The sequence below is a fragment of the Juglans regia genome, chromosome 9 (genome assembly GCF_001411555.2).
Source record: "Juglans regia cultivar Chandler chromosome 9, Walnut 2.0, whole genome shotgun sequence".
NCBI lineage: Eukaryota > Viridiplantae > Streptophyta > Magnoliopsida > Fagales > Juglandaceae > Juglans > Juglans regia.
Genome location: NC_049909.1, coordinates 22986515 through 23009600, shown reverse-complemented (window position 1 = coordinate 23009600; position 23086 = coordinate 22986515). Strand labels below are relative to the sequence as shown.

At 41.4% G+C, this 23086-nt stretch overlaps 2 protein-coding genes across 2 annotated transcripts; one reads left to right on the top strand and one right to left on the bottom strand.

The window, feature by feature from the left end:
- The first annotated feature begins 564 nt into the window (after positions 1-564).
- LOC108993490 (trafficking protein particle complex subunit 3) lies at positions 565-10304 on the top strand. The gene is made up of 5 exons (XM_018968427.2): positions 565-693; positions 920-1017; positions 1854-1953; positions 9026-9208; positions 9944-10304. The coding sequence occupies exons 1-5, from the start codon at positions 637-639 to the stop codon at positions 10064-10066; spliced, it is 561 nt and encodes a 186-aa protein (XP_018823972.1). The 5' UTR covers positions 565-636; the 3' UTR covers positions 10067-10304.
- Positions 10305-16192: 5888 nt separating this feature from the next.
- Positions 16193-22714, bottom strand: LOC108993475 (putative multidrug resistance protein). The gene is given in 7 exon segments (XM_018968410.2): positions 16193-17574; positions 17808-19762; positions 20016-20556; positions 20661-21118; positions 21594-21954; positions 22424-22487; positions 22570-22714. Coding segments are annotated over 7 exon segments (3894 nt in total). The 3' UTR covers positions 16193-17204.
- Positions 22715-23086: the final 372 nt, after the last annotated feature.

Genomic DNA, 23086 nt, shown 5'->3' with positions numbered 1-23086 from the left:
AACCAAATGTTGGCTAAGTAGTTTAAAAGTGATCTGTATTGGAATAGTCAAAAGTTTAAGGCTTTACTTTTGAGCTATAGTAAATTCATCAATTTATTCAAATTTGGTCAACTACTATTCATCTCTAAAATAATATTTTATTCTAAAAATATTCTCAATGACTACTATTGGATAATTAGGTTGAGGAAAAAAATAGTTTGAAAACAATAGTTTTAAATAAAAATTAAATTATTAATTAATATATAATATATTTGCAAAATATAAAAATAAAAAAAATTATTATTAAAATATCTAATATTATATTATTATTTTAACTTTTAGATAGATAGTCCAATATTGATTAAACTCTCCAAAAATTTTGATTTTAATTAAAATCTTAACTTTAAATTTTAGACTTGATAAAGATTAGAGCATCCATAATTAGACCATTATGGATCTAGAATTAGAAGGCGATTATTTACTTCAAAATACTTTCAACAGGGATAAACGTCGGGCTGGAGGCCCATTACACACGAACTCAATGGGCCACCGGCCTAGCCTTCCCCTTGTAACTCGACGAGTTGTCGCATTACCCTCACTCTTTCTCGAACCGAAAGCTCAGATTAAGCAGCCTCCGGAGCTCGATTCAGATCCGCTATGGCTCCTGTTGGTCCTCGATCCGGCGACGCAATCTTCGCTAGTGTTGAACGCGTAGTAAGCAAAATTAACCCAGCTCCCATTTTCCCTCTCTGTTTGTCACCGACATCAAACATCTAGAAAAGTCGCGCTAGGTTGTCGTACTGGGACTGAATTCCTATTCCTTTTCTTATTGCGTTTCGTGATAGAATTCACTAACCACTGATTCGTAATTTTGAGACTGAATCTACTCTTTTCTTTTATTTACTGTGCTGTTGATTCGTGAAATTTGTAAATCATGTAGAATGCGGAGCTGTTTACCCTGACGTACGGGGCGATTGTGCGCCAGTTGCTTACGGATCTGGAGGAGGTTGAAGAAGTGAATAAACAACTGGACCAAATGTAATTTATGTGATTTTTCCGTATATGTTTCGTTTGAAAATGAATATGACACGGAAGTTATCGTTTCGACTTGCTTGTAAGAATCTACCTTGGTTGCATACCTCTCAGCGCGGTATATAGGCCAGGATTGACTTTTGATGCTGATCGTGGGACATGTAAGGGGCTTTGCCCAAATTACTATGAAAGGGTTTTGTTTTGAATCTCTGTATTTAGTTTGGATTAAAAAGTATCTTTGAACAAAGTCGAACCAGTTTTCACTAGGTAAATGTCCAAAATATCAGTTGAAGAACTTGTTTTTGGTAAGTGCACAGAAGATGAATTATCTTTGCCAAGTGCCAAACCAGCCTGAAAAAAATTGATGTATCTGGTAGTATATTTTTATTACTATGATTATTTAATTTGTAGTGAATATGAAAGGGTTTTGTTTTGAATCTCTGTATTTAGTTTGGATTAAAAAGTATCTTTGAACAAAGTCAAACCAGTTTTCACTAGGTAAATGTCCAAAATATCAGTTGAAGAATTTGTTTTTGGTAAGTGCACAGAAGATGAATTATCTTTGCCAAGTGCCAAACTAGCCTGAAAAAAATTGATGTATCTGGTAGTATATTTTTATTAGTATGATTATTTAATTTGTATTGAATATGACATGCTTTTTGGTCTCTTTCTTAACCTCTGATATTGTGTTGCAACACTCAAATTTCCCTTGTGTCTATCAGTAATTCCCTTCTGCCAACAACTTGTAAGTGTTGATATCAAAGCATCTAATGCAAGACTGTTGATTGATTATTATAAAACGGGAAGTTACCATGTTAATCAAGCATCTAGTTTCCTTGCAGGGGCTATAATATAGGAATTCGACTGGTTGATGAATTTCTAGCGAAGTCGAATGTCTCCAGATGCATCGACTTCAAAGAGACCGCTGACGTAATTGCTAAGGTGAGCTATTATCATTTGAATTAATTGTTTACTTATAAAAAAAAAATCTTCTCGCAGTTTTTAAAAAATTGCAAAGTGTTCTATAAATTATGGCCTCTATTACTGCTTCTAGTCCGATATATGAACCATTCCCTCAAAAAACCTGTCCTTTTTTTAATACAGCTTCTTAAACTGAATATATTTATAAAATCTTATTGAATAAAAAATGACGTTGCCTATTTTTTTTTTTTTTTTGGGGGGGTGGGGGTTTTGATGGAATGTATGTGTTGCCCTTTTTTGCTTTTGTTTTTTGATAAGTAAGAGATAAATATTATTGATATGAATGAAGTAGGTATAGCCCGTGTATGCAGGAAGTATACAGAGAGACTCCTAAATACATTCTAAGAGTGATAAGTTAAAGACAAGAAATTATAAACATTGTTTCCATTTAGTATAATAGCAGAAAACCAAAGCATTAAAGTGTGAAAGAAAAAATTCTTCAGCTCTGCCATTGTGCGTTCCTTGTTTTCAAAGCATCGCGCATTCCGTTCCGACCAAATACACCACATGATACATAATGGGATCATCTTCCACACATTGGCCACTTGATAGCAACCTTGCATCTTCCTCCAACACCCCAACAAATCCACCACCCTCATAGGCGTAACCCAAGCAATATCAATCCTTTGAAAGATCTCATTCCACAACATTTTTGTTATCTCACAGTGCAATAAGAGATGATCCACAGGTTCTCCCTGCTTTTTACACATAGAACACCAATCCATCACAATACATCCCCTCTTTCTCAAATTGTCCGTGGTCAAGATCTTCCAAAGAGCAGCATTCCATACAAAAAAAGCAACTTTAGAAGGCACTCGAGCCCTCCAAATATTCTTCTAAGGAAATGGAGTAAGATCCTGTGTTGACAAGATTTTATAGTACGCCTTGACCGTGCATTTCTTATGATCATTGTACCTCCACTTCAATTTGTCACGATGTGCCGTAGGAGTCCCCATGGAGTATAATAGACTGAAAAAATCTGATACGCTAGATAATTCCCAATCATGAAAATCTCTGTTAAAAAGTACATTCCACTGATGCACGCCATGGGAAAAAAGCCATAATTCCACCACTGAAGCCTCCCTATTGGCTGCAATACGATAGAGAGCTGGAAAAGTCCTTTCCAATGCATGTTCTCTACACCACACATCCCGCCAAAAATTTATTTGATTGCCCCCTCCAACTACAAACGAATGTGTTTTACGAAACAAGACCACCCCCCCTTATAAACTTCCATAAACCCACACCATGCCCCCCTCGTACTTCATTGGAGCACCAACCGCCCCAAGCAGCTCCATATCTAACGTCAATAATTTCTTTCCATAATGATCCCTCCTCCGAATGATATCTTCAAAGCCATTTCCCTTGTAAAGCTTTATTAAAAGTTTTCAGGTCACTCACTCCCAACCCCCCATACACAACTGGAGCACACACTGTCTTCCGTCTAACCAAATGAAATTTATTTTCCTCCCCCGTACCTCCCCATAACAACGTCCTAAAGAGTTTCTCAATCCTGTTCACCACTCCTGCACACATCGAAAACAAAGATAGAAAATATGTGGGGAGGTTAGTGAGGGTACTCTTCATAAGAGTAAGGCGACCCCCTTTTGATAAATAGAGCAGTTTCCACCTAGCCAATCTAGTCTCTATCTTCTCCACCACCCCATCCCATATAGCTCTAGCCTTAAAAGATGCTCCCAAAGGAAGACCCAAGTATTTCATTGGCAAAGAGGACACCTTATAGTCTAGAAGGCTAGCTAGATTGAGAATATTAGGAACTGCACCCACTGACACCATCTCAGACTTACCAAGATTCACCTTGAGTCCAGACACTGCTTCAAAACAAAGTAACAGTGTACGCAAAGTTTGGATCTGGTTGCTATCTGCTTCACAAACGAGTAGTCTATCATCTGCAAATAAAAGATGTGAGATGATGATGGAGCCACCAGTGCCATTACCCACCTGGAAACTAGATAAGAAACCTCCACTAACAGTAGACTGTACCATCCTGCTAAGGGTCTCCATAACTATAACAAACAACAGAGGAGATAGTGGATCTCCTTGTCGCAAGCCTTGAGAACTATCAAAGAACCCAGCAGTTGTTCCGTTAACTAGAATTGAGAACTGGGCGGTAGAAATACAATGACTCATCCAGGAAATCCACCTATCACTAAAACCACACCTCCCAAGTAGATATAAAAGGAAATCTCAGTTCACATGATCATAGGCCTTTTACATGTCAAGCTTGCACAGGATACCTGAACCTCCCTCCCTCAATCTATGGCCCAAGCACTCATTTGTAATAAATACCTAGTCAAGAATTTGTCTCCCACGAATAAAGGCGTTCTGAGACTTGGAAATGATTTGACTCAACACAGGACTTAACCGAGTAGCAAGGACCTTTGAAATAATCTTATACACACTACTAACCTGGCTTATAGGGCGAAAATCCTCAATAACCGAAGCCCCATGTTTCTTGGGGATGAGCGCAATGAATGTTGCATTAAGAGATTTTTCAAACTTTTGGAAAGAATGAAATTCACTGAAAACTTGAAAAATATCACATTTCACTATGTCCCAACAAGTTTGAAAGAAACCCATTAAAAAACCATATAGGCTCGGCGCTTTATCCTTAGCCATACCAAAGATAACCTTATAAATCTCGTCTTCATCAAAAGGTCTCTCCAAGACACTCGCACTTTGAGAATCAATTGCCTCGAAGGACAAGGCATCAAACTTCGTCCTCCAGCTAGCCGATTCAATGAGAAGGGTTTCGTAATAATGCACAATATGATTTTCTAGTTCGGAAGGAGAAGATAGGACCTGGGTACCTGAATGTAATGACTTAATAGCAGTACTACGCCGATGTGAATTAGCCACTTTGTGAAAGTACTTCGTACACTAATCACCTTCTTTCAGCCACAGTGCCCTGGATTTTTGACGCCAAGAAGTCTCATCTGACAACAAAACTCTTTCCAAATTGGCCATCACTGTGGCTTTCCTCAATAACACCTCCTCCAAAATATCACCCAAAAATTCCCTACGCTCTATCTCCTGCAATTCCTCCAACAAAGTCGACTTCTGATTGTCAATGTGCCCAAAAACTTCCAAGTTCCACTTCTTCAAAACTTGCTTCAAGGCCTTCAGTTTACTTGAGAGAATAAGACTTGGAGTCCCTAAAAACTGATATGCTGACCACCAGGCACTCACCGTCTCTACAAAACCATCAGCTAATAGTCACATGTTTTCAAACTTAAAAGACTGGCGACCCCTGTTCATACCCCCATAATCTAGAATAATAGGAAAATGATCTGAGCTGACTCGAGCTAGCCATTTCTGACATACTTCCAGAAAGTGGGCTTCCCACGACGGAGAAACAAGGAATCTATCCAGTTTGGACCAGACCCGACCATTAGACCAAGTATACTCCCCCCTATCAGTGGAAGATCCATAAGTTTCAGATCAAAGATGAACTTTGAAAACTCCTCCATAGCCACATAATTCTGATAATGCCTTGATCGCTCACTCGGGAAGCGAGTTATGTTAAAATCACCCCCATACACCACGGCACATCCCAAACGGAGTACAGACTCGCCAACTCCTCCCACAACATTCTTCTATCCCTGTCCACATTAGGTTCATATGTGCCCACAAATGCCCATTCCCATCTATTAACAACATTTCTAAAAAGAGCCGTTATTGAGAAATCTCCAATACACCCCTCAATCGCCTCAACCAATCTTTTATCCCACATAAGTAACACTCCACCTGAGGCACCCTCAGAGGCCAAGTAAGACCAACCCACATACGTCTGCACAATTCTTCTATCAATTTATTGCAACTTTGTTTCTTGTAAGCAAACCACATCACTCTTCCACATCCGCAATAATGATTTGATACGAAGGCGTTTATTGCGATCATTGAGCCCCCGCACATTCCATGATATGATCTTAGGCTTCATGTAAACCTAAAATACCCCTCCCTTTCGATCTATCCCTTCCACCACTCCATTCCTTCACATCATAGTTAATGGAGCATGTTAGCCGTCTAAGTTCCCTATCCCTCTTAGAGGCTGACTTTGAACGAGTAGCTTCAATGGCCACAACAAGGGCCTTAAATTGTTCTTCATAGCCTTTGCAGGACATCCCAAAAATAGCCTGTAGTTCTTCCACCTTTTTGAAGACCCAGTTTGAAGGACAATTCCCAAATTTAGAACTGGGAGGGAGTGAACATAGCGGGGTTAGAACAGCCCCCTCCTCCCCCACACAATCTTTATCAAACAAGTCCAATTGCAATTCCGAATCTGAAACTTAGCCACTAGAACAATCATCTTCACCTCTGGGTACCAAAAAACTATCAGAGGCCCTCATCTCAACTTCAGGTTCATTTCTAGTGCAGTCCCCCATCTAATCCCTAGCAAAACTACCCATCTCCAAGCAAGGCGAGACAATCGAAGGCCCCATACCAAGTTTTGGTGTGACAGACAGTACCGAAGTGTAACACCCCGAGTCCAAAAGTGTGATTTATTATTATTATTATTATTATTATTATTGTTTTTGTTATTGTTATTGTTATTGTTTTATTAGATATGTCTTGAGGTAGTAAATAGTATGATCATATAAATGTATGCGTATTGTGAATATTATTGTGAATATTATTGTCATATATGAAAATATGATGTGCTTATGATGGTTATCTACGCTACACTAAGAGACAAGCCAATGTTAGATTCCTTTCATGATCTTGAGGGAATATGAGATTATGCTTGAATGAATAAATTTGTTTGATTAATTGAATGTTACTAAAAATCGTATGAAAGCAATGAGATATTCATGTAGTAATTCAAGTAAGTATGCCATGTAATAGAATAGCCATATTATGCGAGCCATGTTCATGTAGTACTTAGATTATGTATGCCATGAAATGTCATAAAATATTCAGATCATATTATGTTATGCCATGTATAAGAAAGTACCATGTTATGTTATGCCATGTATAAGGAAGTGTCATGTTATGCTATGTCATGCTATACCATGTTCAAGAATATGACATACCATGCTATGATATGTACAAGAATATGACATATTATGCCATGTTATGCTATGCCATGTACAAGAATATGCTATGTTAGAAATATTCATGAAAACCTAATAAATTTTCATGCATTAAGGAAGTTAAGAAATATTACGGTGCCACGGACTCAAGCGTGGTTAACCATAAGTTAAGTGAAACACGGACCAAGCGTGTTTCACTCCATGTTATGCAAGTTAAGTGAAACACGGACCCAAGCGTGTTTCACTCCATGTTATGCAAGTTAAGTGAAACACGGACCCAAGCGTGTTTCACTCCATGTTATGCAAGTTAAGTGAAACACGGACCCAAGCGTGTTTCACTCCATGTTATGCAAGTTAGGTGAAACACGGACCCAAGCGTGTTTCACTCCATGTTATGCAAGTTAGGTGAAACACGGACCCAAGCGTGTTTCACTCCATGTTATGCAAGTTAGGTGAAACACGGACCCAAGCGTGTTTCACTCCATGTTATGCAAGTTAGGTGAAACACGGACCCAAGCGTGTTTCACTCCATGATATGACAAGATAAATAAGATATTATGCATTCACGATTACATGTTTGCCACGATTATGTATGCTTCCGCTTTTGGTCAATGATTAAAACATCTGCTATGTGAGTCTATAATGATATACGTATGTAAAATCCTTCAGAAAGTCATGTTACGTGTTTGATTGTAATCTATGAAGTTGTAGGTATGTTTTGAAGAGTCTCATAGAAATGAAATGTATGTTACAAAAATTATATTTTACGGTATGATGTGCTACTTACTAAGTATTCGACTCATTTTGTTTGTTTGTCTTCTTGTTTTCTTCTATGTCTAATTCTCGCAGATGATGTCTATGATGATGCAGAGTTGGATGGCCAAGAATAGATCTAGTACAAAGACTTAGGAATGAATAAGTGATATTCACACAAGAATTAGATTCCTTTTTATGTCATTCATAGGATTAGTTTGTGTTCTTTTATTTTACGTTTAGTTGTTAAAACAATCATGTTCAATCTAGTTTTAACGTTTTGATGAATTTCAATAAATGAGGTATTTCTGGATATGAATCTCTTTACCGGACACTAAGTTATAAATGCTAATAACATCTCTATCCTACGGGAACGGGGTGTTACACGAAGAGACACAAAAGTCTCTGAGCACCTCATACGACGGTTTCTGTGCCATCACTGTTGTCAAAATTAAGTTCTCAGCACGGCCTATACATGGGTTTTCGTCACTGAGCACTGCTGACACCTCCTCTGATACCCCAGACCTCGTCGACGAACCCTCTGATACCCCAGACCTCGCTAGCGGTTCCACCGTCATCGACACTAATCTCTAACCCACCCGACGGTGAGGGTTGAGACCCACACGCTGACGAACTGGTTGGGCCAGACAACCAGGCATCCCTGCGTCGCCAGATAGGCTTCTCTGCCTGATTTCGAGAAACGGGCTGGGCCTGCGTACCAGGCCCCTGGGTGACAGGCTGGTGAGGCCCGTGGGTCACGGGCTGAGCCTGTGTACCCTTAAGCCCCTGGGTCACGGGCTGGGCCTGCGTACTAGCCTCTGGGCCACTTGTGTGTGAGGCCCTTGGGTCACGGGCTGAGCTTGTGTGCCCTTAAGCCCCTGGGTCGCGTACTAGGCCTCTGGGCCACTTGACCAACCTGTGTATGAAGCCCACCTGAAGCCACCTGCTTCCTCTTAAGCCCCAAGAGTTCATCACCAAAGTCCCTCTGCAACCTCTCCTCAACACACTGTTTTAGCATGGATCTTGTTTTTTCTGATGATGTAGTATGGATTTTGTTGGCTCCCTTTAACATGTTTTGGCTGGCATTTTAAAAGCAGAGCCTTCTTCTCATATTTTGCTAGGTTTGAGAGTATTTTTAAGTGTGATTGCAAGCCATTGTACTGCATCAGCTCTCTAATATGAAATGGGTATTAGTCCATGTATGTACTCATGATACTTTTTTTTAGGTTGGTTTTAAAATGTTCTTAGGGGTCACTGCATCTGTAAGCAATTGGGATGCTGATGGTACATGTTGCAGCATCATCTTGGAGGATAATCCTCTGGTAGACTTTGTTGAGCTCCCTGATACATGTCAAGGTCTATACTATTGCAACGTATTGAGTGGAGTCATCAGAGGAGCCTTAGAGATGGTTAGTTCCTCATCTGCAGATCTTTATCATTTTCCTTCCATTGTTTTCTTTTTCCTTGGCACATTGGCACATCATTAAAATACCTGAGAAATATTCTGTGTATCGTATTTCTTTCTCCAAAAGTTATGGCTTACATCAAGCGTGGCTGGAAAAGCTAAATCACTGGTTAACTATTTTGGTTTAGAGTTGTGTAGGGCAACTAACGCCGCCCAACTTGATATCTTTTTTTTTTTTTGGTGCGTGATTTAAGTGGGTGAACCTGAATGGGTTTTTTGGAAGGTCAGAATGTAGTCTTTTTATCTGAGCACTTCCATATCTCATGTTCTTTACCTTATGAATATGGTATCATGGAATTGTCTTTCTAGAAATTGAAATTTTCATTTACCCACCTGCTGGTAGCCCAAGTGGTAAGGGCAAACTTGTGTGCATGAGCCCCATGTCACAAGTTCGATTCCCCTTAGGATCAAACTGCGATTTAAGTGGGAGGTCATGGCGGTGGGTTGTTGTGCTAGTCTCCCCGGGGGTTTAGGTTCCATGGAGGAGTTCTAAGGACTCTGTCGTGGGGTGGTTCTCCCGTCATAAAAAAACAAAAAAAGTCGTGGAATTATTATTATTATTATTTTTTAAGTAGGAGAATAGTCCGCTTGTTGCTCTGTTTTATAGTATCTCGATAAACGTAGTTTGTTGGATGTAATTGGTGCTCAAAATAGTTTTGCAATGTTTTCCTTCAATCAGGTGTCGATGAAGACTGAAGTTACATGGGTCCGTGACATGCTTCGAGGGGATGATGCATTCGAGTTGCAGGTGAAACTTTTGAAGCAAGTTCCCGAAGAGTACCCTTACAAAGATGACGAGTAACATAAACAACAAAGCTCTAATGTTATTTGTACACAATACATGATTCTTGTTTCATCTTTGTTTCCCAAAGGATAGAATGCTAGTGGTAACTTGGTTTGACACTTGACACGAGTTAACATTATAGGGTTGGATGAAGATTATTTGTGTCACAGCTGTGCCCGCCCGGTCCATGTTGACCCGGGGCAGACTCCTTTTTTTTCCGTCTCCTATAAAATGTATATCCCTTCTTTACGTTTAATTGTTTTAGCTATACATCATTTTTTTTGTATGTTATAAAAAATTACAAAGAATTCCTTTTTTTTTTTTCTGAAAATTAAAATTAAGGCTAGCGAGTTTTTCAGTCAGTAATTTAAAAAGTCAGGTTTATAATCTATTAAGTGCTAGAAGAGTAGAAATTTAGGTCATTATTTGCTACATTAATAAAGATAACTATGGCAGTTATAAAAAAAAATAAAAAAATAAAGATCATTGGGGTTTGTCACCAAAATTAGTGAGGGGCTCAAAAAACCAATTTCAGGAGAATAGATGATCACCCCAATTATGACATCATCAATGGAAAGATTGGTTACAGCCATCATTTAATCTGAAACGTTGTCCCGCCAGAGATCTGGTAACGGGTCAATCAATAGGGTGTTATGATTCCAATAGAATGTAGAAATATTACGGTAGTTTGGATGATTGAGCAGATATGGATAAATGTTGTAATCAGGAGAAATTACTTAGAGTAGAATAGAACATGCATGCGGAAGAATAGGGAATGCAGGAAATGTGTTTGATAAAAAGACTCAATGAGTCATACGGATTACAAGGAAGGCTTCGAGGGCTTCCTAACCTCCATACAAAGAACAATTCAATCACTGAGATTCCGAATACCCTCACTCTCCCTTCCATCCATTCCTTATGCTACTGCAGAATAACTGCCCACCCAATACAAGAGTGACACGTACTAATTGAAACAACAAACTTAAAGCAAATAAAGCAAATAAAGCAGTAACTTTCCCTCAGCTGCTAAACGGTGCGTCCAGCCCTTTTTTATTAAAACTGTGCGTTTCATTAAGAACTCCAAACGGTGCGTCTTGCTCTGCTTCTTCATGCCACGGCTTCCCTTCTTCCTCTACATTTCTTCTTCTCTTCGGTTCTTCTTCAGACAACTCCTCTATCCCGAACGACACTGCCCTTCTTCTGGTCCTTTTCACCCAATCCCTCAAGAGGCCATAACAATCTCTCCCCCTTAAAAAACCTTGCCCACAAGGTGTGGGTAAAGCTCTTGCATTTTTTTCAACCCTTCCCAGCTATTATTTTCGGCCGCTGCTCCTACCCATTTTATGAGCACCTCGGTGATGGCTCGGTGACCCATCTTCCTTACACGTCGATCTAAGATAACTTCAGGCTCCGGCTGTATTTCTCCCTGAACGTTGACTGGCGGCAAGGAAGGTAGTGCACTGATCTGGGTTCCGAGTTTCCTTTTAAGGCAAGAAACGTGGAACACCGGGTGAATTCGTGCGTCGGCTGGCAAATCCAGGCGGTAAGCCACCTTACCCAAACGCTGCACTACCTTAAAAGGACCATAGAACCTTGGTGAAAGCTTCAAGTTGTGGCGGGTTGCGACGGATTTCTGTCTATAAGGCTGTAAACGGAGGTAAACCCAGTCCCCTTCTTCAAATTCCCGTTCTGTCCTCTTTTTATCTGCATAAAGTTTCATCCTTTGTTGTGCAAACTCTAGATTAGCTTTGAGTAGCGTATTGATCTGTTCCCTGGTTCTGAGTTGTTGGTCCACTGCCTCCGTGGTGGCTGTCCCTGGCACGTAAGTTGTTAACTTTGGAGGGGGGTACCCGTAAACGGCCTCAAATGGGGACATCTTGGCTGAGGTGTGGTATGATGTGTTGTACCACCACTCAGCCATGGGTAACCACTGGGCCCAACTTCTGGGTTTCAGCCCGGCGTAGCATCTCAAATAGCCCTCCAAAATCTTGTTCAGGGCCTCGGTTTGACCGTCGGTCTCGGGGTGGTAGGCTGAGCTATATTTCAGGGTCGACCCTTGCAATTCAAACAAGTTCTTCCAAAAAGAACTTAGAAAAATTGGATCTCTATCTGAGATGATGGCTTTGGGCAGGCCATGTAGTTTGAAGATTTCTTTTAAGAAAATCTGAGCCACTGTTGAGGCTGTGTATGGGTGAGCAAGGGCCACAAAATGGCCATACTTCGTCAATCTGTCCACCACCACTAATATCACACTAGTTCCTTGTGACATGGGTAGTCCTTCTATGAAATCTAGAGAAATTTCTTCCCACGCCCTCTCGGGAATTGGTAGAGGCTGAAGTAGACCAGGGGGGTGCACAGTTTCAGCCTTGTTGACTTGGCAAACTTCACACTCACGTACAACCCTCTTAATATCGTTTTTCATTCCCTTCCACCAAAAATCCCTTTTAGCCCTCATGTAAGTCTTAAGGTATCCCGAATGACCTGCTTGGGGATCCTCATGAAGGAACTTCAGCACCTTCCCCTTAAATGGGGACTGTTGGTCAATCATCACTCTTCCTTTTTTTAGTATCACACCTTGCTGGACAGAAACTCCTTTAGGCAATTCCTCCTTCATTTGATGCTTGGACAGAATTTGTTGTAACTCAGTAGAGGAATCATAGCTCTCTTTTAACTCATCAATCCAACTTGGGGTTGGGAACGTAATGAGGGCCAACATCGCATCTAAACGATCTGAGCTGCCCTCGGCTTCATGTCTCCTAGAGAGGGCGTCAGCCACCTTGTTTTCTTTACCCGCCTTATACTCGATTCGAAAATCGTATCCCATTAGTTTGGTAATCCATCTTTGCTGGGCTGTAGTTCCTATTTTCTGTTCCAGTAAAAATTTAAGGGCCTGCTGGTCCGTCTTGACAATGAATGCTTGACCCAACAAATAAGGCCGCCACTTGTGAACTGCTGTAACTAGGGCCAGCAGCTCTTTTTCATAGGTGGAGAGGGCCAGCGCCTTCCCCTTTAAAGCCTTACTCAGGAAGGCTATTGGCTGCCCACGCTGCATCAATACAGCTTACAGCACCTATTCCAAGCCCACTAGCATCACATTCAATAGTAAATGCCTGAGAAAAGTCTGGTAATTTGAGTACCGGGGGTGTTGTTACTGCAGTTTTCAACTCTTGAAAGGCCCTAGTAGCTTGCTCATCCCACACAAATGAGTTCTTCTTTAAGAGACTTGTTAATGGGGCTGCAATGAGCCCATACCCGCGTATAAACTTGCGATAATATCCGGTTAGGCCCAAAAATCCTCGTAAGGACTTAGTATTCTTAGGAATTGGCCAATCCACCATGGCTGCTAGTTTCCTTGGGTCTGCCTTAACTCCCTGTCCAGTCACAATATGGCCCAAATACTCCACCTCACTCACCCCAAAGTGACATTTAGACCTCTTGGCGAACAACTTATGCAGTGACAGAATGTCCAGCACTTGTTTAACGTGCCCCATATGCTCTTTCCTGCTGCGGCTATAAACTAGGATATCGTCAAAAAATACCAAGACAAACCTTCTTAAAAAAGGTTTAAAAATTGTATTCATCAACCCCTGAAATGTGGAGGGAGCGTTGGTAAGCCCAAAGGGCATAACCAAGAATTCATAGTGACCTTCGTGTGTACGAAAGGCTGTTTTAGGGATATCTTCCGGTGCCACTCGGATTTGATGGTACCCCGACCGTAAATCCAGCTTAGAGAACACTTCCGACCCATGCAATTCATCCAATAACTCATCAATAACCGGAATAGGAAACTTATCCTTAATTGTTTCTTGGTTCAAAGCCCGATAATCCACACATAAGCGCCAACTACCATCTGATTTTCTGACCAAAAGGACAGGGCTGGAAAAGGGACTGGAACTGGGTCTTATCACCCCTGTTTCCAGCAATTCCGTCACCACCTTTTCAATTTCTGCCTTCTGATAATAAGGATATCTGTAGGGGCGAGTAGAAATTGGGCTGGTGCCTTCCTTCAGCATAATTTTATGATCTTGCTCCCTCCTAGGAGGCAGCCCCACGGGTTCTTGGAAGATAGGAGCATACTCGAGTAACAGCTGGTCCATTTCTGGCCATGTGGGATTGCTGTCCAGTTGTGAATCTGGCGAGATTAACTGCAGAAGAATAGCCTTACCTTTGGTGAAAGTGTTCATGGCCATGTGATTTTCCTCAACAAAGGAAGTGCCCGATTATTTCAACCCCTGTAAGTTTACAAGTAAGCCGTCCACCCGAAACGACATTAGTAAATTGGAGAAATCCCATGTGATGGGACCCAAGGTCTCAAGCCATTGGACCCCTAGGACAGCATCGCAGCCCGCTAGAGGTAAAACACAATAGGATGGGCTGAACCGAAACCCTTGGATTTTGGTCATAACACTGCTACAGCTCCCTTGGCTATGCATGATATCCCCATTTGCTACTTTTACTTTCAACTGTTCCCCCCCACATAATGGTATATGATTCTTCCTAACAATAGAGGGGTCAATGAAATTGTGGGTACTTCCCGAATCCACCAATATGACAGCCATCCCATTTTCCATTTTACCATACAACCGCATCGTATTATGACAAGGTGTACCAGTTAAAGCATTGAGAGAAATTCCAGGTTTACCTTCCGATACCGGTGTGAGAGCCACCTCGCTGGAATCAAAAAATAGGTCATCCCCCTTATCCTCCTGGTCATTCTCCCCAGCCATCATTAAGTAAATCCTTGGACTCTTGCACGTGTGATTCGGATTCCACTTCTCATCGCAATGGAAGCATAATCCCCTCTTTCTCTTCTCATCCATTTGAGTAGAGTAGACTTTCTTAGTTTGGGGTGGATATTTCTGGAATTTTGAGCCATTATCCGTGTGTGGGTTGGCCATAAAATTTTTTTCTGTGGTTGAATGCATATGGTTTTGACTGCTTGAATTTCCAGCTTGAGAAAAACTCCTTTCTCCCCAACCTTTTGTGGACTTTTTGATACTAATCAGGTACTCTTCTTGGATCTTTGCCAGGCTAAAGGCAGCCCCGAGATTCAACGGATTCAGCATCTTAATGGGCAGCCGAATTTCATCCTTCAAGCCACTTAAAAAGCAGCTCAGTTTGTGTGAGTCCGTAAGGTTAATCAACCGATTGGTCAGTGTTTCAAATTGAGCCGTGTAAGCCGCCACTGTAGTAGTTTGTTTTAATCGCGTAAGGGCTTCCATTGGATCGTCGTATGCTGTAGGACCGAAGCGGGACAGCAATGCTCGGGTGAATGTCTCCCATGAATTGATTTGGCCACTGTCAAAAGCCCCTTGGTACCATGGTAAGGCCTCTCCCATCAAATGATAAGAAGACATTAGAAGCCTTTGGGCTGGTGGTGTCTGATGAAAGTTGAAGTAGTGGTTGGCTTTAAAAATCCACCCAGCCGGATCCTCACCAGAAAAGTGTGGAAAATCCAGCTTAACTCCTCGGTTGGAGTTTCTTCGATGGTCATGAGGATCGATTTCTAGCTCCCCATTGTTCTCCCGTTGCGGGTTGGTAGCTAAGCCTCTGACTAGTGCTGTGAGTTGAATAACTTCCTCATGAAGAGCTTGAAAACGTGCATCCTGGGCATCACTTCGGCGGTCCTGAGCATCCTGCCTGAGAAGCAGCTCCTGGTGTTTGGTCATGGGATCGGTTCTCTGAGTACCACTTGTTATGATTCCAATAGAATGTAGAAATATTACGGTAGTTTGGATGATTGAGCAGATATGGATAAATGTTGTAATCAGGAGAAATTACTTAGAGTAGAATAGAACATGCATGCGGAAGAATAGGGAATGCAGGAAATGTGTTTGATAAAAAGACTCAATGAGTCATACGGATTACAAGGAAGGCTTCGAGGGCTTCCTAACCTCCATACAAAGAACAATTCAATCACTGAGATTCCGAATACCCTCACTCTCCCTTCCATCCATTCCTTATGCTACTGCAGAATAACTGCCCACCCAATACAAGAGTGACACGTACTAATTGAAACAACAAACTTAAAAGCAAATAAAGCAAATAAAGCAGTAACTTTCCCTCAGCTGCTAAACGGTGCGTCCAGCCCTTTTTTATTAAAACTGTGCGTTTCATTAAGAACTCCAAACGGTGCGTCTTGCTCTGCTTCTTCATGCCACGGCTTCCCTTCTTCCTCTACATTTCTTCTTCTCTTCGGTTCTTCTTCAGACAACTCCTCTATCCCGAACGACACTGCCCTTCTTCTGGTCCTTTTCACCCAATCCCTCAAGAGGCCATAACATAGGGACAAAACATCAACGTTATCTTTCCAACCTGAATTTCTCGATCTCTTATGGACGACGACGTCGACGAGAACTCGGATAGTTGAGTTCGGCTGGAGACAAAACTCACCCGCCCAACACAACAGTTGTTGTTTGCTATTTGGTACGGCAATAGCAAAACCTTAAATTCCTCCGCAAACAGTTACCCTCATCTTTGAGCTCGTGCTTGACATTAGGAACAGGAAGAGAGGAAATCTGTTATGATGCCCTCAACCTCGCTTTTCTTTTGGCAATCCCGATAGGTCACTCTCACAACTCAGCCGTTGTTCAGTACCATTCCTGGGTTCTACCTGAGGAGCCATGAAAGGCAATAGAGGAGTGCCTGTGGAAGTCAATAGGACACTGTTTTCGGAGCGGTTTCTCCAAATGGGTCGGCAGTTTTCCGGGCCACAGGAGAGAGGTTCGAGCACGTTGTGCGGAAGTGGATGACCAAGACTAGGCACCAGGCTGGTGAGTGGTGACGGGTACGCGTGAAAGTCAATGATCAAGCTGCTAAAATCTACAGGAAGGGTGTCAAGCTCAAGTCGGGCCCGCCGGAGAGCATGGATGCCGTTGGTCGCAGGTGGGGTTTTTAATTAGTCTGATGGTCTTGGCTTTGCTTAACTTACTATGACTTCTGATTATTTCGAGGAATGTGAAGGTATAGATCTTGTTAATTTCACCAAAAAAAAAAAGCACCTTGTTATGGAAGCAGTGTATCAAACCTGAAGATAATCCGTTTAACACGGTAATTGAAACAAAGTACAGCCTCCTTCCCAATCCCATATAATCACAAAACTTATATGAACAACTCTTATATATATATATATATTTAAAAGAGGTTGGAACCTTGTTCATCCCGAAGTGCGGCCTTGTAGTTTTATGAGAGAGTAGTATGCTCCACCATGACCTAAGGAAATGAGTTCGTTATGAGACCCTTGTTCCGCAACCTTTCCATTCTTGATGACAGCAATTGTGTTGGCTTTCTGTATAGTAGACAACCGATGAGCAACAACTACACACGTCCTTCCAACCATCATTCTCTCAAGCGCTTCTTGAACTAGGTTCTCTGACACACTATCAAGTGCACTCGTAGCTTCATCCAATAGAAGGATTGCAGGGTTCTTTAGTATTGCACGAGCTAGTGCTATCCTTTGCTTCTGGCCTCCTGATAGCTGAGCTCCTCTTTCTCCACAGTTTGTATCATACCCATCATTCATGCCACTGCAAGAAATAAACGAATATGTTATCACTGAAGATGCTACTAGTTTCTCTTTGCTTCCATTCCATGGTAGCCTTTTCCAGGCCACACACTGAAGAAACCGAACTTGAGGTTACATGATTAGGTAGTCAATTATTTATTTATTTTAGTTCTACTTAGTTTTCATGGTTTTTTTCTTTCATAAAAAACTCTCTTGAGATACAAGGAGAAAGGCTCCAGCAATTTCTTTTCATACCTTATAAATTCATGAGCATTGGCAAGAACTGCAGCTTTTCTTATCTCAGACTCTGTCGCATTCACTTTCCCATAGACAATGTTTTCGCGTATGGTTCCAGCAAAAAGAGTTGGCTCCTGACTGACTAATGCTATATGTGACCTCAACATTCTCAAATTATAGTTCTTAATTTCCTGATCATCTATATGAACAGATCCCTTTACAGGATCATAAAACCTCTCAATAAGCCCGATAATTGTAGATTTGCCAGATCCACTTTGCCCTACTAGTGCCACTGTTCTCCCTGCCTCAATCTTAAGGCTCAGGCCCTTGAAGATCATCTGTTCAGGTCTTGTTGGATATGAAAAGTAAACATTTTTAAGCTCAATCCGTCCCTTTATTTTCCTTTTAATCTCCATCCCCCATTTGCTGTCTGGATCAATCTCACTTCTCCGGTCAAGAATAGTCAATAGTGATTGAATGGCACTGCTTCCTTTAGATAAATCGTTAGTCATGCTCCCAGCTTCAGCTATAATATAAGCAGTGAATAGCAAAATAAAAAATGTTTGAAAAAGTTGCTTTGGTCCTACTTCTCCTTTCGTCAGGAGCCTCCCACCATACCAGAAAGCTAAAGCTGTTGAAGCTGTGTTAAAAAATTGAGAGCTAAACAGGCCAAAGCCCGAAACCCAGGACTGTTTTACACTAGCCTTCCTAGGACCTGTTAAGGTTGCACCATAGAGCCCCAATATTCTTTTCTGAGAAGAGAAAGCAGTTATAGTTCTGTGATTAATGACTGCTTCGCTTGCTAGTTGGCTTCCTTCCTTCTGTGCTTTTCGGGCTTTCTCAGACATATTCTTCATCAAAACACTCCTTGCATAAAAACTCCCAATGACTAGTGGCTGCACCGAAATCATTACAAGGGATAGCCTCCATGTGAGCACAAGACTTAGTATGTAAGCAAAAGTAGCCCCAAAAATTGCTTGAACCAGCAATGACATCCGGTCCCCGACAAGGGACCTGACCATGCTGGCTTCAGTGGCTAACCTTGCACATATGGCTGCACTCGTGTTGTCTTCTTGATCAAACCACCCAATCTCAAAGGTCATCAGTTTTTCGAGAAGATTCTCCCGTACCCTTTTTGTCAACATTTCACCCATAATTGCAAAATTGTAGTGTTGGAGGATATTGGTGAAAAAGTTGAAAACACCAATACCCAAGAAAACGAGGGATAAGACTCTGGATTTAGACTTCATTTCGGATTCTGGGAGGAAATAGTAGGATACAAGTAATCCCACACAATAGGCATTTATGGGTTGTACTGCTCCCGAACCCAAGGCTCCCAGGCAACCAAACACAGCTTTTCCCCACTCAGGAGTGTTCATTTTCAGTAAACGCCACTGGGAAGGAGGGGCATAGCTAGATTTCTTTAAATACTCTTGATCACTATCATCGTCAGAGTCATATTGGACAGAGTAGGAATAGGGTGTGCCCATGGAAAATGCCTGGCTGAAGGGATATAACATTGGACTGCTGTGAGTGCTTGACCTCACACTGATTGGGCTTGGGGGAATGCTCATTCTGTGGTGGCTTCTTCCTTTTACTGGAGTACTGGGAGTGTTGGGAGCTTCATTTTGCATTGCCACCTGCTGCAACTCCACCATCTTGGAATATTCCCCACCTTGTCCATCATTCATTTGCATCAGCTCATTGTGTGAACCTGACTCAACCACTCTGCCAGCTTGTAGAACCACAATCATGTTTGCTGTCCTGATTGTTGACAGGCGATGGGCAATGATGATTGTTGTCCTCCCTTTTGAAGCCTGATCAATTGCCTCCTGCACCGTCCTTTCAGACTGTGCATCCAGAGCACTAGTGGCTTCATCGAGCAGCAGGATTTTTGGGTCCCTGAGTAGGGCTCTGGCTATGGCAATCCGTTGCTTTTGGCCTCCAGATAATTGGAATCCAAATTGCCCAACCTGGTGAAACCATAGTTGTACATGCTAATTATTGCTGAAAGCAACGCATTTCTTAGAGGCTGAACTAAAAGAAAAAACGATGCTGAACTCTGGCAAAGTTCATAATTCTGTGTTGCTAATGCATAGAAAGATTGAGAATTGGAATGCTAAATATGACCGTCAGAAATCTGCCTTTTCTAAATTAGCTGAAGACAAGTCAATTCAAGCGTGGCAACCAAGATATTTTGAGCAAGAATTGTAGAAGTTGACTTACTTGAGCTTCATATCCATCAGGTAACTTAGTGATGAAATCATGTGCATTTGCTGCTTTGGCTGCATTTATGACACTGTCCATTGAGGCTCCTTCTTTCCCAAATAGGATATTCTCTTTAATGGATGTTGCAAATAGAACAGGTTCTTGATTCACAAGACCAAGTTGGGATCTCAACCATTTCAGCTGAAGTCTTCTTATTTTGTATCCGTCCAGGATTACATCTCCTTCAATTGGGTCGTAAAATCTTTGAAGCAGTGCAATGACTGTGGACTTCCCAGAACCGCTGCCCCCAACAAGGCCTACTCTTTTACCTGCTGGAACCTTCAGATTGAAGTCTTCTAAGATCCGCATATCAGGTCTTGATGGATAACTAAAATATATGTCTTTGAATTCAATTTCGCCTCTCACATGTGATAAAGCCTTCCCCTTTTTATCTTCAGAGTCTATGGTAGGAACCCGTTCAATCATCTCAGAGATCCGGGAGGCAGCAGTCATTGCCTCTGTAATCCCAGTCAGATTTGGGAGGGCACTCAAAATACTCCTGCAATCACCAAACCAGGGTGTTTAGTTTTAAATTGAAATCAAGGAGCTGAAGGCTAAGAAACTAGTGAGAAACACAAGATCAGTGCCAATGAAATGACTCACAAGCCGCCCATGAGTACATTGAACCCAGCTATCAAGACATGCCCACCTTCTTCATTTTTTTCAGAAATCAAATAAATCCCAACCCAAGCCTGAAAACCCCAACCTATATATATAATTCCCATGCTCCCCAGCAGCAATCCTTTTACAAAGCCTAGTTTTATCCCAAATTCCGAAGAATCCTGAAGGGCACGGCTGAATCTGTCTAGTGTATGACACTCTCCCACGTAAGAATACACAGTTCTTATTGAAGAAATTGCTTGTTCTGCAATCCCACCAGCAACTCCATAAGATCCAATCATCTTCATTACCAGGCCCATCATCATATTCCCAAACACAAGTCCTGGAGCAATGAACATGATTGAGAGCGGCATAACTGCCAGTGTAAGTCTCCACGAAAGTTTGAAGGCAAATATGTGGCAGAAGACGAAAGTTGACATGTAAGCAAGGCAATCGGGTATCTGCACATAGAAAGGAATCCGATTTTTCATCAAACAGCACAAAGACGAAGAAAAAAGTATTGACTCATTTTTTTTTTTTTACAAAAATTTTCTCACACTTGTCTCTCAGCCTGCGCCCTCGAGGAAGTAAAGCTACTTATCGACGGTGGCAGATATTTAGAGAAAACCCCTTTTCGACCCAATTCCTAAACCACCAAACCAGTTCGACCCAAACATGTTGGAAATCAACTAACAAAGAGGCATATCTATTTCATGGGGCCTAGTTACCCCTGGCTTTAAAGGGTTATCACTTTTTTATCATTATATCTGTTCCTCTTATATAAACGGGTTTATATTTGTAGGAAACATTTATTAGACTGTCATTCTTGGTAGGACTTTCCATTCAGTGCAATTTTAGAATATCGTTTTGAGAACTTCGTCTGCTTAGTTCCTTCATCATAGGCCTAATAAGGGAAGGGTATCATGGAAACTATACCTTCTCACATAAAGCAACTTGGATTGAATTGGCGTCCGAGGAGAGGAGTGTCACAACTTGGTTGGTTGTTGAAGTACCAGCAGTTTGGGTGTCAAAGAAAGCAACGTCCTGTCTAAGGACAGATTTCAGGTACTCCATTCTTATTCGAGATGTCTGCCTCTCGGCTGTTCTTGCCCAACATAGCCCTTCTGCAAGAGCAAATGTCGAACGCGATTCATTGAGAAAGAGAGAGAGGTCTAGATTTCAGTTCTTTTAAACTTTCAAAAAGTTCGACATACCCACAAAAGCCGAAAGTCCAACTCCAATTGCAGCGTAGAGCAGCCTGAGTGCATACTGGAAAAAATGGACATGATAGTAGCAACTAGCAAGTTCATAACTTCATAGATGTAAATTCCATTTATTTTTTGTACTCTGGAGAAACGAAAGAAAAGTTGATTACATCTTTGAAACAGCATTTCTTTGAGTTTGGCTTCTTGTTTTGGAGAACTAAAAGCAGCGTAATGTAAAGCAGGATCAGGGAAATTGGGAATCCTACATTTGGTGTGCATTGTTTTCATGTTCTCATGGTTTGTATAGTAGATAACAAATTTAAAAACATTTTTTTTTATGGCTTCAGAAATAAAAGATATATCACTTCCTTGCTAAAAAGGAAAATCACAATCCTTGAAACGATTGATACAAATTTACAACTTGCTCTTGATGGTACTAAAAGAATATGCTGCCTTAAAAACAACAGGGGTTTGATACTTTAGCCCTTCGATTTAAAATGGTGTGACTCACATGTCTCCCATGCAAAATATAAATTCATCGTGTGAGATGTGGCTAGCTACCCAAGAATAATATTGGTGGCAGCAATGGGTATCTCAACTCTCAAGGTTTCATAATTTCTTATTACTACAACCAAAAACAGGTTATATGAGAGCATTTAACATGCTTACCTTGTCTACTATATCGTTTGTCAAAAAGCTAGTCTTACTTCCGTAGTCATTGATCACATCGCTTAGAATGAACATCGTCAGAGGTGTCTGCAACCCATCTCCAATGCTGCCCAAAGTCCCCCAAAACATCAAGAACATGTCCACGCTATCCGCATACCGGAAAAAGTGACCTTTGGCTCCCATTTCCAATGCTCTTTCTAGCCGAGGCGGCCAACTTTTAGATGGAGAATTAGCTTTCAACTATATATATGCAGTTATCACCTCTAAAACTTGTATACATACATACGCATGGTTAATTTATTCTAGACTGAAATTCGGCAGGCTATTAGTATATGCTATTTTGTCTTCTGCATCATAACAAACGTCAAGCCAATGCCAAACGAATGGATTAAATGGGTTTTAAAATTAGCCGGCGTGGATGGTTTATCTTTGGTAGGCCATGAATGTTTGCTTCCATAACTCCAACCAGTAGTTTGAACCCGCCGGCATATGGTCTCTTGGTTCACTGTTTGATTGTTCTTTATACAGTTGAAAACTCTTCCTTAGAGATTGCTC